This window comes from Candoia aspera, chromosome 8 (genome assembly GCF_035149785.1).
Source record: "Candoia aspera isolate rCanAsp1 chromosome 8, rCanAsp1.hap2, whole genome shotgun sequence".
Taxonomy (NCBI): Eukaryota; Metazoa; Chordata; class Lepidosauria; order Squamata; family Boidae; genus Candoia; species Candoia aspera.
In genome coordinates, this window is record NC_086160.1 from 835,765 (window position 1) to 850,765 (window position 15,001).

Genomic DNA, 15,001 nt, shown 5'->3' on the forward strand with positions numbered 1-15,001 from the left:
CAACCGTGGCTGATAAACACTTATGTGGACAATGCTATTATTCTACCAGTGACCCAAACGGGACTTAGGAGAGTTCTCAAGGTTCTCCAGGAGTATTAAGACTTGTAGGTGGCAAGTCTATAACCAGGTTATAGAACAAGTGATCACCTTTAAATATTTTGGAGTGGCTTTCCAATCCTTCAGGAAGAAAACTGCAAACTGCAAATGATGCCACCCTTTTAGCCCAAAAGAGTTTGGCAGCCATCTTAAATTTTCACTGAAATCTGGGAGCTGCATTCCTGCTGCATTCAAATGATTTGTTGCAAAAGCAGGAAGGCAACTCTTGTATGGGTGCAATTAGGCCCAACTTTTGGCTGACTACAAAAAAGAGCCATCAGCTTTTAAAAAAAAGATCTCTTTTGAAGCACCCCAAGGTATTCTTGCATAGCACGGGGCCTGGAAGCTGGCCAGCCTAGAACTGAAGCTGTTTGCCTGAGCCTGGAGTTTCCATCCCTCTCCAGAAGGAGGGTCTCCCAGCAAGAGTAGATTTCAGTGGTAGAAAAGTACGACCAAGTGCTCAGCTCTGCGGTCCCAGTAGAGAAGGCCAAGGAAGTGATTCAGCAATGGATCACAGATCTGAGGCATCAACCAGAATTAGGTCAACCTCCAAGGAGACTGGCAAATCACGGTTACTCTCCTGTGGACTTCTCAGGTTGACCTGACTATCCTAGTTCCTGATGCCCACTTACTAGAGCCCACTTTGACACCTTCCCATTGGCAGTCCTAGAGGGCAAGGTAGGACAATATGCCAGTTTCTCAAAGGCTTTGCCAATGAGATCTGGAAGGAGTAGAGTTGACTGAACATGTTATTTCTTTACCTAAGAAAAAGCCTCTCTGCCTGGATAAATATTACATCTTTTGTCCGTTGTCTGAGACAAATCAAGAGAAGACATATGTGGCTGAAAGTTTTGATTTCATAGCAGTGCCATGTCTTTTAAGGGTGCAGGCTGAAGTAGAAAAAAGGTCTCGGGTACCAAAATTCTATTAGTTATTAGATGCTCTATTTTATGCTAAGTCTCTTTTATTTGCATTTGTTATGTATGTATGCATACATGATTGTGTTTTTATCATCGCAGGAAATTAAAATGTATGACTGATAGTGAAACCTTGGCACCTGATTGGCCTTATTTCAAAACCATTGATAGAATATTATCTAAAGTCTCGGAGCACAATGACATGAAAATTCACGATAGCCAGCAACCAGGTCCTTCCACCTCACAAACTGAAGCTTCACAGTCACCATCCACCAAATCGGGACCTCTCTATTTGCCCTATAATCAGTTCACATATGAAGGACGAGAAGAATTCTTTGAAGATGAGCATTCGGAGAGTTCCTCCAGCCTGATTTCATATAAATTAAGGTAATCCTGACATTTTACTTTGAAATCTTAGGTATTGGGCCCTGTGTGGTTGGTACATTGTAATGAAACGGCTGAAGGTCCTTTTCTCTGGGACTGCTTTTGTCTTCCCTACCTGTCAAATTTTTAGCGCATGCCGCAGGATGGTCAACGTGACAAGGGTTTCCTCAATCCAAAGTGATGGGCAATGGGCACGTTGTGCATGTGTAATTGGGTATGTGTACGGGGGGAAAGGAAAATTAAGGGTAAGAGAGCCAGTTTGGTGTAGTGCTTAAGGTGCTGGGCTAGAAACCAGGTGTAAGGATTGCCTATTCTAATGGGTATCAGACTCATAAGCAGGGTTTCAAAGATACCTGATTTATTGAAGAATAGCATGCAGGATCGCAGAGAAAGCTGAGAATGATGAAAGCGCGCCAAATTCAAACTAAAAACCCTCGGTGCAAATGAAATCCCTCCCCCCGTAGAATCTTCCCAAGTCCACAATCCCAGGTGCTCCTAACGGTTTCTGATGGTCTGCGGGAAAAGTCCTTGGTACGAGGTCTCACAGCAGCTCCCTCCCAGACAGAAATGCGCGTCAGCGCCATGGCATGTGAAACGTTGCGATGTATGAACTACATTGAATCAGTGAACATGACACCAGGAGACTGAGAGTTCTTGTCCTGCCTTAGGCATGAAGGCCGGCTGGGTGACCTTGGGCCCGTCCCTCCCTCTCAGCCCAACCCACCTCACAGGGTTGTTGTTGTGGGGAAAATAGGAGGAGGAAGGAGGATTAGGTATGTTCGCTGCCTTGAGTTATTTATAAAAAAAATAAAGGCGGGATAAAAATGAAAAAAAAAAGGGTAAGCTAAAACATAAATCAGTGTCTTAACAAATCAGTCTGATTGTGGAATGTGATGCTATCTGGGGATTTGGTGTCTCTGGGCTGCAGAATAAAATAGAAATAAGAGCAAAATAATTTCCACTGAGGGCGGGCAATGGGATGACAATGCACCAGACATTGGAGGAGGCAAAGCTCCTAAACCATGTTTGTAGATTGTGGGGAAAGTTTTAGAAGCATAGTTGTGCATGCAGAAAGCAAGGAAAAGTTCAGGAGTCTGGTAGCACCTTTTTTGACCCACAAATGTTATGAAAAGCCATAAGCTTATGGTAGTCAGAAAAGGTGCTACCAGACTCCCGATGTCTTGCTACCATAGACTAACAAGACTCTCCTCCTGCAAGGTTTGAAAGGAAGGAAAGCTTGCAAGATCCATAACAACCGCTTTTGCCAAAGCACTTTGGACGTCTGTTCAAGAGAATACTGTAGTTTGATAGATATCAGCATTCTCCAGCTCTCCGTGTGATGCTTTAATTCTGATAATCATTTAATTTTAGTTACTCTGATGCTAATATGGGAAACACTGCAAAAGGTTGTTTTTTGCTTTGCTTGTTGGAAAGTGGTCCTGTTTATATTTGTCTCAGAAACACCCAAAAGAGTTCCCTTCTCAGGCAACAGTTTCAGCTGCTCCTACGAAAGTGGATGAGGACCATTCTTCTGGAGATGAGAGAGAAAGGATATAAAAACCATTAAAGACACTGCTGACGTTTTAAGTACCAGGCCAGATGCACCTGAGAATGGAATACCTCAACTGCAGGACAGTGTGAAGACGGGGGTTACACCTACAGCTGATTAATTGAAGGCTGATAAGATTCTTCAGGACAAAATGTCCCTAAAAACATCTCCCTCAAATTATGTGTGATTCAGATTCCAGAGGAAGTTGACAAAGTCCAGATACTTGATGGAATACGAATTGTTGTCTTTGCCTGAAAACTGCCAGGTGGATATTGAGAAGTTCATTTTATTTCAGCTTTTTTTCCATGCAGCTGATAATCTTCACTGGGTTTGCTGTATGGGATGATATTTTACAGAAGGCCCAACTGGTTTGAGTAACTAAATTGGAGGTAAAAAGATTATGTTTCTTCCAGATTATACCACAGAATTTCAAGAAGATAACAATATATTTCCATGCAAGAAAGATTTTTCAAGAGAAGAATCTTCAATATTTTATCAGATTTCATTTCACTTTCATTCTTCTGAAATTATCAAAGGTTCAGAAATTATTTCATAGTCATATGAAAGCTGAAAATAGTGTATCCCTTTAAAATTCCTATTGTGGAGGAGGGTTTTTTCCTGAAGAATTAATGTTCTGCTGACTTGCACTCAGGCTATTAAGCTTAAAAAAAATCTCATTTATAATGAGAGAGGTGCTCCTTTGCTTTTGCTTTTCTTCTGTTTTGCTTAATTGTCTTCACATACTTAATAGTCAGAAAATATGATTTTCAAATTTGTGGATGACAAAGATGGATGGAAATCCCCTTAGAGGACAGAATCAAGATGGAGGAGATCTAGAAAAGCTGGAGCCATGTCCTATGTTTCGGTGATTAAGACAAATCAAAAATCAAATCCATGAGTATAGATTGGGAGAAAAATATTCCCTTCCTTCCTTCCTTCCTTAGAGATAAAAAAGAGATATTGGGGTTGGGGATGGAAGAGAGCATAACATGCCACCACACGCAGATCGTGTGTTATGTTGTATAGATAGACCAGAAATTTATATTGCCACTTTTATTTCACTAACATATGTGTCTGGTATTCTTTCCAATTATTTAAAGCAGGTTTGATGTTACTGAGCCATAGCAGTGATTCTGACAAAATAATGGAATGTTAGGGGATATCCCCAAAAAGAATTGGGGTTTTAGAGTATGTTTCTAAAGCATGCAAGAATTATATGTTCTTCATCTAAGAATATGCAGGAAGCCTTCTAAACCACTCAGTCTGAATTTATCCTCTGCTGTGACACAAATGAAAAAAGGTCTGGATAGATACTCTAGAATTCTTTGGTGTTTTGGGGAAAAGATAAGGGTGATTCAGGTGAATACGACTACAAGGTTGATTTAACGTGTTGTAGATTCTTTTTCTTATGAAAATCTTTATTGTACAAATTATACAGAATAGAACATTAACTTCCTAAGACTAAAATGCCTTTGTGTCACTTCTAACTTTATTCCTTTTATATTTCTATGTTCCTTTCTATTTTATTTGAACTTTACTCCTTTTTATTAGGGTTCAGTTTTTAACCTTGAAAGTTTTTCTGCATTTAACATCGTTCTTTGCCCAAATGCTGAGTTCTTCACTTGTTTTTACTCCTCATCCATTTAATACCTTCTTGACTTTTTTATTGTTTTACAACATAGCTTTTAGACTTTTATAGGTTTTACCATCTCTCTTCTCTCCATTTTGTTGTTTATTCGTTCAGTCGCTTCCGACTCTTTGTGACTTCATGGACCAGCTTCCTGTCAGTCGTCGCCATCCCCAGCTGCCCGAAGGTCGAATCCATCCACCTTGCCCTTGGTCGGCCCCTCTTCCTTTTGCCCTCCACTCTCCCTAGCATCAGCATCTTCTCCAGGGTGTCCTGTCTTCTCATTATGTGGCCAAAGGACTTCAGTTTTGCCTTTAATATCATTCCCTCAAGTGAGCAGTCTGGCTTCATTTCCTGGTTTGATCTTCTTGCAGTCCAAGGCACTCTCAGAATTTTCCTCCAACACCACAGTTCAAAAGCGTCTATCTTCCTTCTCTCCGCCTTCCTTACGGTCCAGCTCTCACAGCCATATGTTACTATGGGGAATACCATTGCTTTAACTATGCAGACCTTTGTTGTCATTGTGATGTCTCTGCTCTTAACTATTTTATCAAGATTTGTCATTGCTCTTCTCCCAAGAATTAAATGTCTTCTGATCTCCTGGCTGCAGTCAGGGTCTGCAGTAATCTTTGCACCTAGAAATACAAAGTCTGTCACTGCCTCTACATTTTCTCCCTTGATTTGCCAGTTATCAATCAAGCTGGTTGCCGTAATCTTGTTTTTTTTGAGGTTTAGCTGCAAGCCAGCTTTTGCACTTTCTTCTTTCACCTTCATCATAAGGCTCCTCAGTTCCCCTTCGCTTTCAGCCATCAAAGTGGTATCATCTGCATATCTGAGATTGTTAATGTTTCTTCCAGCAATTTTAACTCCAGCCTTGGATTCCTCAAGCCCAGCATGTCGCATGATGTGTTCTGCGTACAAGTTGAATAGGTAGGGTGAGAGTATACAGCCCTGCCATACTCCTTTCCCAATCTTAAACCAGTCCGTTGTTCCGTGGTCTGTTCTTACCGTTGCTACTTGGTCGTTATACAGATTCCTCAGGAAGCAGACAAGATGACTTGGTATCCCCATACTGCTAAGAACTTGCCACAATTTGTTATGGTCCACACAGTCAAAGGCTTTAGAATAGTCCATAAAACAGATGTTTTTCTGAAACTCCCTGGCTTTTTCCATTATCCAGCGGATATTGGCAGTTTGGTCCCTAGTTCCTCTGCCTTTTCTAAACCCAGCTTGTACATCTGGCAATTCTTGCTCCATGAATTGTTGGAGTCTACCTTGCAGGATCTTGAGCATTACCTTACTGGCATGTGAAATGAGTGCCACTGTTCGATAGTTTGAACATTCTTTAGTGTTTCCCTTGTTTGGTATGAGGATATAAGTTGATTTTTTCCAGTCTGATGGCCATTCTTGTGTTTTCCAAATTTGCTGGCATATAGCATGCATTACCTTGACAGCATCATCTTGCAAGATTTTGAACAGTTCAGCTGGGATGCCGTCATCTCCTGCTGCCTTGTTATTAGCAATGCTTCTTAAGGCCCATTCAAGCTCACTCTTCAGGATGTCTGGCTCTAGCTCACTGACCGCACCGTCAAAGCTATCCCCGATATTGTTATCCTTCCTACACAGGTCTTCCGTATATTCTTGCCACCTTTTCTTGATCTCTTCTTCTTCTGTTAGGCCCTTGCCATCTTTGTTTTTGATCATACCCATTTTTGCCTGGAATTTATCTCTAATGTTTCTAATTTTCTGGAAGAGATCTCTTGTCCTTCCTATTCTATTGTCTTCTTACACTTCCACGCATTGCTTGTTTAAAAATAATTCCTTATTTCTTCTGGCTAACCTCTGGAATTCTGCATTTAACTGGGCATATCTCCCCCTATCGCTGTTGCCTTTTGCTTTCCTTCTTTCTTGGGCTACTTCTAGTGTCTCAGCAGACAACCATTTTGCCTTCTTGGTTTTCTCTTTCTTTGGGATGTATTTTGTTGCCGCCTCCTGAACAATGTTGCGGACTTCTGTCCATAGTTCTTCCGGGACCCTATCTACTAAGTCCCGTCCCTTAAATCTATTCTTCACCTCCACTGCATATTCCTTAGGAATATTAATGAGCTCATACCTAGCTGATCTGTGGGTCTTCCCTAATGTCTTTAGTCTGATCCTAAACTGTGCAAGAAGAAGTTCATGATCGGAACTACAGTCAGCTCCAGGTCTTGTTTTTACCTACTGTATAGATGTCCACCACCTTTGGCTGCAAAGGATGTAGTCAATCTGATTTTGGTGTTGTCCATCTGGTGAAAAGCCATCTCTTAGGTTGTTGGAAGGGAGTGTTTGTTATGCAGAGTGAGTTGTCTTGGCAAATTTGTATCAGCCTATGTCCTGCTTCATTTTGTTCTCCCAGGCCATGCTTACCTGTAATTCCAGGTGTCATTTGACTGCCCACCTTAGCATTCTAATCTCCTGTGAGGAAAATAGCATCTCTTTTAGGCGTGTTGTCCAGTAGGTGCTGCAGATCCTCATAGAACTGATTTACTTCAGTTTCTTCAGCATCTGTGGTTGGGGCATATATTTGGATCACTGTGATGTTAAATGGCTTACCCTGATGGCTTCGCTCAATCCTCCTTTTTCTTGAGTGAGTAATAAGTGTCTCTGAGACTATGAAGTTTTCCTACAGCTATCAGAGACATAAGGTTTTTCTGCTGTGTTCACCACACATGAGAGGTCTTGTTTTGCTTATACAAACCACTGTCCACATCTGTCCCATACATGTCTTCTCTCCACCGTGTTTCCCAGCATAAGTTTTTCAGTTATTCAGAGTAAATTGCAGATGACAGACATCATACGTCTATGGTTTTTCACTTTTCTCCCTCGTCCCTCCTGCTATTTATTTATTTATTTATTTATTTAATTAAAGAAAATTTTAACAGATTAAAAATAATACAAATTTTGGAAGAAGAAAGTAAAAAAGTAAAGTATTAGGTAAGTGAAGATGCAAAGAAAGAAATAAAAAAGAAAAAGAAAAAGTTATAAAAAAGCAGCTTCCAATCTTCTTAACAGTAATTACATTTATATTTTACCCTCTCTCTAAGGTTACGTCATAATTTCCTTCTTTCCATAGTCTACCCTTTCTAATCATCAAACCCATAAATCACAAGTTAATTTTTTTTTCAGCAAAAAGTTCATAAGGGTTTCCAGTCACTCATAAATGTGTTTATTGTCCTGTCTCTAATCAGACAAGTCAACTTTGCCATCTCTGATAGTCCCGTCATCTTCACCAGCCACTCCTCCATTGTGGGCATTTCAGACTCTTTCCATTTTTGTGCCTATCAGAATCCTGTAGCAGTCATCAGATATGAAAACAGTCTTCCATGGCTCTTTTCTGCTTGTCTGTCCATTAGTCCCAGCAAGAAAAGTTCTGGCTTCAATTGAACATTAATCTTTAAAATTCTTTGCATCACTGTTTGCATTTGAACCCAAAATTTTCTGGCCACCTCCTCCCTCCTTCTAGCTGCCTTCAGCTTTCAGTGTTAGATCCTGGGCCTCAGTCCAGCCTCCCTGAGACCTGTGTCTGTAAGAAACAATTATTTATCTCCTCCTCTTTTGCTTCACTGAGAGCTTCTATGATGCTTTTCTGCCTTTTTCCTTCCCCAAATGAAGATGGGGATTCCTGGCCACTGGGTTTAGCAGGTTAACCCCTACCTGGGGCTCCTTTGCCTGGGATTTCTGAGGCTTTGGGTCATCTCCTCTCCTGCCCCACGTGCTCACACCTCCAGCGGCAATCTTCCTTCCACAGCTCGCCCCGTACCCTCTTTCTGGAGACGCCTCCTTCTGCAGGCCCTGGGAGGGATGTCCGTGTTCCTCTTCCCTTCTCCAACTGGCCATTTAGATGCTGTCACGACCGACAGTGCCCCCTACCTGCTCCTAGAAGGGTGCTTGTCTCTATGGCACCAGACATGCCTTCCTGGTGGAAGATGCTCACCAGTGTTTAATGAGGCTGGCCTACATTTGTTTCATTATTACTAATTTACAGTACATGGAATAAAGTTCTTTGGCAGGATCACCTGCAAGACTTTCCCTGTACAAATTATAATCCTCTGTTGGAAAAGGTGGATCTAACTTTCTACAGTTTTAGGCTAGTCAACACATCTTTGGGCTCAACTGAGATTTACTATTTGAACCTCTTGGTTTCCCGTTTATGCAGGGATCAGTTTCAATGCCTATAAAACATACATGTGAAATCTTGAGTGGTGGATATAATTTTGACCCTTTTATCAATGCAAAACTTACTTTCTGGAATAACCCCAGAGTAAAACTGGAGGGTAAATCCAGCTTTTGAGTAAACTGGGTCATTCGTAATTCAACTAGAATAACAGAAGCACAAAGCTGGAAGATGCCAACTTCCTGCTCAGGACAGAAATCCCAACTGAAGCGCTGTCCAGCCTCGGCTTGATCCCTCCCGGAGTTGTTGGCTCTGCTGTGGATTTTGTTCTTCCTGCTCGGATCTTTTCACCCCTCACCACTCGGCGCACCGTCCCTCAGGGCAATGCAGCTTCTCTCCCTCCAGATGGATGCTCTCAGCAAACTCTTGGTAGTGCACCCTGTTTGCTTACCCAGTGGATCAATTCCATTTTCAGAAAGCCATTTTTAAACTTTCACAGAATTAAAAACAGTTTCACTCACCTTGTAGCATTCTGAAGCCATTGTGTGGCAAATCTGGGAGGCCTTGGGGGGACCGGAGTCAGTAACCCTTCTTGTAGTTACTGGAGAACCTTCACTTGGGTCATTTGCCAGCCTTTGCAATAAGGAGCGCAAATGTCCTGTGTTAAGTCAGGCGAAATTTGTTTTCTAAGATCTCAGAACGAAGTTACTGCAACAACAGCAGCCTTTGCTTTGCCTATATTGCACACAGCCATAGAAGACTTAATTGGGGGAGGACGTGCAACATAGTTCATGTGGTCTGGACTTGCTACACTTTAGGCTGACATCTACTGGTATGCCTCTGGTTAGAACCCTATATGTTCTTTGTAGCCACAGCCCCAGGACCTGAAATGCCTCAGGGTACCCAGAATGGTGACTGTTGAGGTGGGGGCGTAGGGATGACTGGCTGCAGGGAGAATGATGAATCTGTTGGAAAAAGTGATCACCAAAGCCAATGCTTAATTTCTCCTGGAAAAAAGCAATATTAATCTATATTATTATGCAGCACTGGAAGGAGAAATCGACACCAGATTTGTACCAATGGACCATTCATATGCATTGCAGGTCAACATTCAAATTGTGTTTTTTTTTCAACAAAGAGACAGGGAAGGAAAATGTTGAGCAATATGATCAAATCTTGTGCTTGTTCTGTCCATAATTTTCCAAGCTTTTCTCTTTCTTTATTTTTATTACTATTCTGATTATGTCGCATCATATTGTTAATATTGGGGGGGGCGTGCATGCATGTACACTTTTTCCTTGGGTAATTAGTTTGATATAATAACATTACACACAGGAATACATTGCACAAAGTAGTTTTAATGCTGACACATTTACATTTCAGGACAGAAGAGAGGCCTGTAAAGAAAAGAAAGATGCAAAGCTGTAGCTTCCAAAAGAAGAAATTAAAGCTAATGGAGGCCATGCTAGAGGAGCAAAAGAAACTGAGCAGAGCCATGGAAGAAACCTGCCGGGAGGTGCGAAGGATTCTAGATCAACAGAACATTATCCAAGTTCAGAGTCTGCAGCTGCAAGAGAGAATGATGAATCTATTGGAAAAAATGATCACCAAAGCCAATGCTTAATTCCTCCTGGAAAAAAGCAATATTAATCTATTTTATAGAAATGGCTTGTTTCATATCCCTAGGATAGCTTCTTCCTTCCAGGTAAATTGAAAATGTAAAGAAACAACATAAGCATTGTAGGATAATTTTTAAAGAAATAAAATTTGGGTTTGATATATGAGATGATTTGGAGGGATGGGTGGGTGAAACTGCACATCAATGAACCTGATCACAGCTTTCCATTTTCCTTCAGAGGGGGGAGAGGTGGCTCCAGCTTTAGAGCTTCCCAGTGATGGGGGGTTTTCTTTATTGCCTCCTCTTCCCCAGAGGTAGTCGAGGTAGTTGAGTCTGGGCGCTCAGCATCAACAGCAGCGAAGTTTGGTTTGGTTTGGTTTGGAGCTTTAACCCAAGGAAAATAATTTCTCACCCCAAAGGCAAGGACATGCAATTTCAAAGTCTGTAAATGGAAACCTACTTTAGTCTGGGTTTTCATGTGGATTTCAAAAGAATCTTGGACGTGGAACAGAATTTATTTCACCAGTTGTGGGGAAGCCCTTTAATTAAGAAAAGTGACATTCCTGACTCACCTGCCCTTTCTGGATATGAACACAAGATTTTCTCTGAGAATTCCTCACAGACTTAAGGTTGATGCTACCACAGACTACTGAGTGCTTGCAGTTATTCTGAGTAGATACTCAGTAGTCGCTGGATACCTCCCTTTCCATCCTTTTCACTGCCACAGCCCCATCCAGAACTACTGGGTGAAGGAAAGTCCTTCTCCAACCAAGGAGCCAGAGAATCAGGGCCAGCTAGAAAAAGAGGGATCAGGTTCTTTTCCCAGTATGTTTGATGAACTACAGGATTTTCACATGGTAACCTTGGCTGTGATTCTTCCTTTTCTTGGTTTCCTTCATAGATCTTTGGGATGCTGTCTATCCATTGCATCCCAAATTCCTTTGATTCATTATTGGGAATCAGCATTTTGCATTTCCCTTTGGACTTTTCACGGCCTTCAAACTTTTTACAAATGTACTGCTCTGATGCCCCTTGTTTCATAAAACGTTTAAGTTTCCCTAGAGATTTGTTTGACTTCTGATTGCCCAATCTTGAATCCAACTGCATGTCAACCCTTCCACTGTTTCCTGCACTCAGCTCCATATAAATCAGAAGAAATTCTTCCTTCTCCTCACATAAGCCATCAAATTTATGGGAATTGACCCTGAGCTTTCCTCCCAGTCACCACACTACTGACCACCATTTCCCTGGCAAAGGGATTGATGACCCACCATGGTGGACACTGAATTTATTTTAGACAGTGTGGTGGCAACAAACACAATAAGATAATGATGCTTGACTATGTAGGTGGGAACTGAAATATGTGCTTCACTTACACTTCATCATGGGCACATCCATTGGGGTAAAAAGTGATATCCACCATAGTAAAAGGATATCTAAATGTGGAAAGAAATGCATTTAAACTATAGGAAGTTAAAATATCTGGAATACCCCATAAAATAAATACTGGTGTTGGTGTTAATTATCATCCATGCAACCAAGAAAAAAATGTAAAATTTCTACAGATCAGCATGGATTTTCAGGCTAAGCTTACTTCATGTTATTTTAACCAGTTCAGGTATGTGGGAATGCTACATATATACCTTAATTTAACAAAGCACTTCACAAAGTACTGCATAACTTTCTAATTTGTAAGCTAGATAGGTATGTATTAGATGGCATGTCCATTATGAAAAATCCTCAGTGGGCTTGAAAAACCCCTAACTCAAAGAGTGATTATCAAGAGTTACTCATCAAACTGGCATGAATTATGGAGTGGAGGTACCACAAGATTCAGTCCTGGATGTGGGACACCAATATTTCTATGTATAGTGGGTGAGGAGGAGAGGGGAATGCTGACAGATGTGGGCATGGCATAAAATTGGGTGGGATAAGCTACCTTAGAAAATAGAAATACATTTGAAATCAGTCTTAGTTGATTAGAGAAATTGGCTGAAAATAACTGGATTAAATATGAGACGTGCAAAGTTATTCACATAGGAAACAGAAATCAAATGCACATATAAAGGATGGGATTATTCTTGCCAATAGTAATTATGGAAAGATCAGAATAAGACGTAATTACAAACTAAGTTTGAGCCAGCAGGGTGATGGGGCTGCAAAGAAAACAATACATGAACAGAAAAATTGTTCCTAAGCCATGTGGTTCAGTTGTCCCAATTGTCCTACTCTGTTCCAACCTTACTAAAGCCCAGTGAAGAGGGAGGGAGGCAGAGGGAATGCTTAGACTGGGCAGGGAGGAGCGGGGAGCAACCTTGGCCATCCCAAAGGACAGAACAGTTGGTTTACGTTGGAGGGGATGATCCTCATGACACGGGTACGCTGCATCCCAAAGATCGAGAGAGGTGTAGCTTCATCTTCACTGGATTGTTCACGGAGAAGAACGTTCTCATTTGGATTCCTGGGGGTGGATAGCAATGGGTGGATCTGGTGCCCTAAATGGTCCTTTCTGTATGAAGTGTCTGTCCTTGAGTGGGGGGCACAGTGGCCAGGCTGACGGGTCAACAGATGCCTCTGTATCAAGGCACTGGAGCTTTTAGCAGGCTTCAGGTCCTGATGATCCTCTTTCATTGCTCTGTACAAGTGAGTTCCAGCAAAGGCATCTGTGTACCATTGTGTACCTCCTAGAGCTTAATGCAGGTGGAAGAACTGGCTGCTAATCTACAACTGTAGTTCTATGAATGCTTATTGGGAATTCACCTACTAGGGTTATACACCTGTGCCCCATTCAGAAACTCTGGCACCTTAGAGAATAGTGTGGCAGGAGATTTGCCTCCTGGGATACCAAGTGACCGGAGCAGCTCCAGCCAAGGCTCTTCAGTTTTTGAGATCATCTTAGCAGACCTGAAGGTCACCTGAGAAGAGGCAGGTTATGTGAATTCACAGATAACTGCTCCAAGTAACCAGTCCTTTTTCACTGTGGACTCAGTAATTCACCTCCAAGTGAATTACCTGAAGACAGGATAAATCATGTTAGCCACCCAGAGTCACATGGTGAGATAGGCAGCCATACAAATTAAGTAAATAAATGCAGGTGGCCAAAGAGAGGATAGTCTCGCCAGCAATGGTGGTCCAGTGCACAGATTTCTTTTGCAGGAACCTATTCACCTGCAAAAGTGAATTAATATCAGTAAGATAGTAACCCTTGCCCTTCCCTTATTCTTTCCTCTATTCCCTTACTCCCTTGCCGGATTTTCTAGAAAAATGGTGGGCAGAATCAGTAGAAGATGGGTCATCTGAGAGTCTAAAGAAGACCCGGACTGTCGGTACTAATCCTGAAGAAGAAATGGGTCCTGTACTCTGGAGCCAGGGCTATTATTGTCAGCGGTGCTCCTAAGGGCTCACAAGAAATCAGAAAGAAAGGGATGCAAGTGGACAGGACTTTTATGTCTGGGATCTTCCATTCAAACAGGCCTGGCAGGGCCATTTGGCTGTCACCAAACTAGGACACTATGACATAGTCTTTGCTCTCTGCAGTTAGCTGGCATTAGGGCAGTGAGGCATTGATGATGTTTTGTTTTGAACAAAGAGGGTCATGTTCTCGAGGGCTGAGTTCTGGCGGGCAACATCCTTGCTCTTGTGTGCTGAGAAGCTGCTAACCAAGTTCAAGCCCAGCAGCTTTGTGGAGCTGCAGGTCAGAAGTTTTTGACAGGGGAGCTTGACAGTATGAGATGGAGAAAGAAAAGGCAGTTGCTGAGAGTCTACTTAATATATTGAGCCTTTTCTTTCTGTTTCTGATTGACAGTTAATGAAATTTTAAACTCAACCTTGATCTCCAAGAATCTCCTTTCATGAAAATCCATGCTCTAATGCCTTGACATGCTTGGTTTCCTGCTTGAAAGCAGCACAAATCTTAGCAGTACCTGAAGAAAAACTAAGGTGTATGAACAAAAGTGATGTACAGAAGCAAGAAAGTCAGAAGATGAACTGCTCTGCTGGACTTCAAGCACCAGGTCCAAGCCCAGGCCAAAGAAAGAGGTCCAACTCAACCCCAGGACAAGACGCTCTGGAGACTTCCTGTGCTGAAGAGGAGGTGGGAAAGCTGGAGCTGAGAAGGCAGAGACTGTGATGCTCCCTGCAGGAGAAGCAAGCGGTCCCCCACCCCCATGCCAAGAAGATCAGGGAATGAATTGCTGGCCAGGCCTGCTGGTGTTCCCCATCTAATCTATTTGCCCTTACCTGAGACTCCAGGATCCCTGAAGGATAATTAAATATGTTGAATGATCACATACCGTTGGGAAAAATAAGTGTGGAATTCTGAAGGAAGGAAGGTTGTTCTTGTACTTGCAAATAATGTAGTGTGTGGAAAAAAATACATGAGAACTATTATATGCAACAAATTTATTATGTTCTGTTGTACAAGGTATAGTTTTTTTCCAAGTATAAATACTAAAATATGGTTAGTTTTAAAAGACATTTAAGAGAGACAGAAACTTTATTTATATTTTAAATATTATGTGAAGGCATTTTAATCCCATTCCAAAATTATAATTTTTCTTTATACTTCATTATTCCAATTTAAGAGAAAATATTCTGGATCATATCACAATCAGTGATAACAATAAGTGAAATGGATATTAAATCTTCAGTTTATGCT

General features: G+C 41.7%; 1 protein-coding gene across 1 annotated transcript in view; it reads left to right on the forward strand.

The window, feature by feature from the left end:
* Window positions 1–14,497, forward strand: part of MSANTD1 (Myb/SANT DNA binding domain containing 1) — a 37,789-nt gene extending 23,292 nt beyond the window's left edge. Inside the window, exons 2-4 of the mRNA XM_063309755.1 lie at window positions 1,116–1,400; window positions 10,110–10,431; window positions 14,150–14,497. Of these exons, the coding sequence (XP_063165825.1) occupies window positions 1,116–1,400; window positions 10,110–10,350 (526 nt within the window). The 3' untranslated portion in view covers window positions 10,351–10,431; window positions 14,150–14,497. The remainder of the gene's footprint in view (window positions 1–1,115; window positions 1,401–10,109; window positions 10,432–14,149) is intronic.
* The last annotated feature ends 504 nt before the right edge of the window (window positions 14,498–15,001 follow it).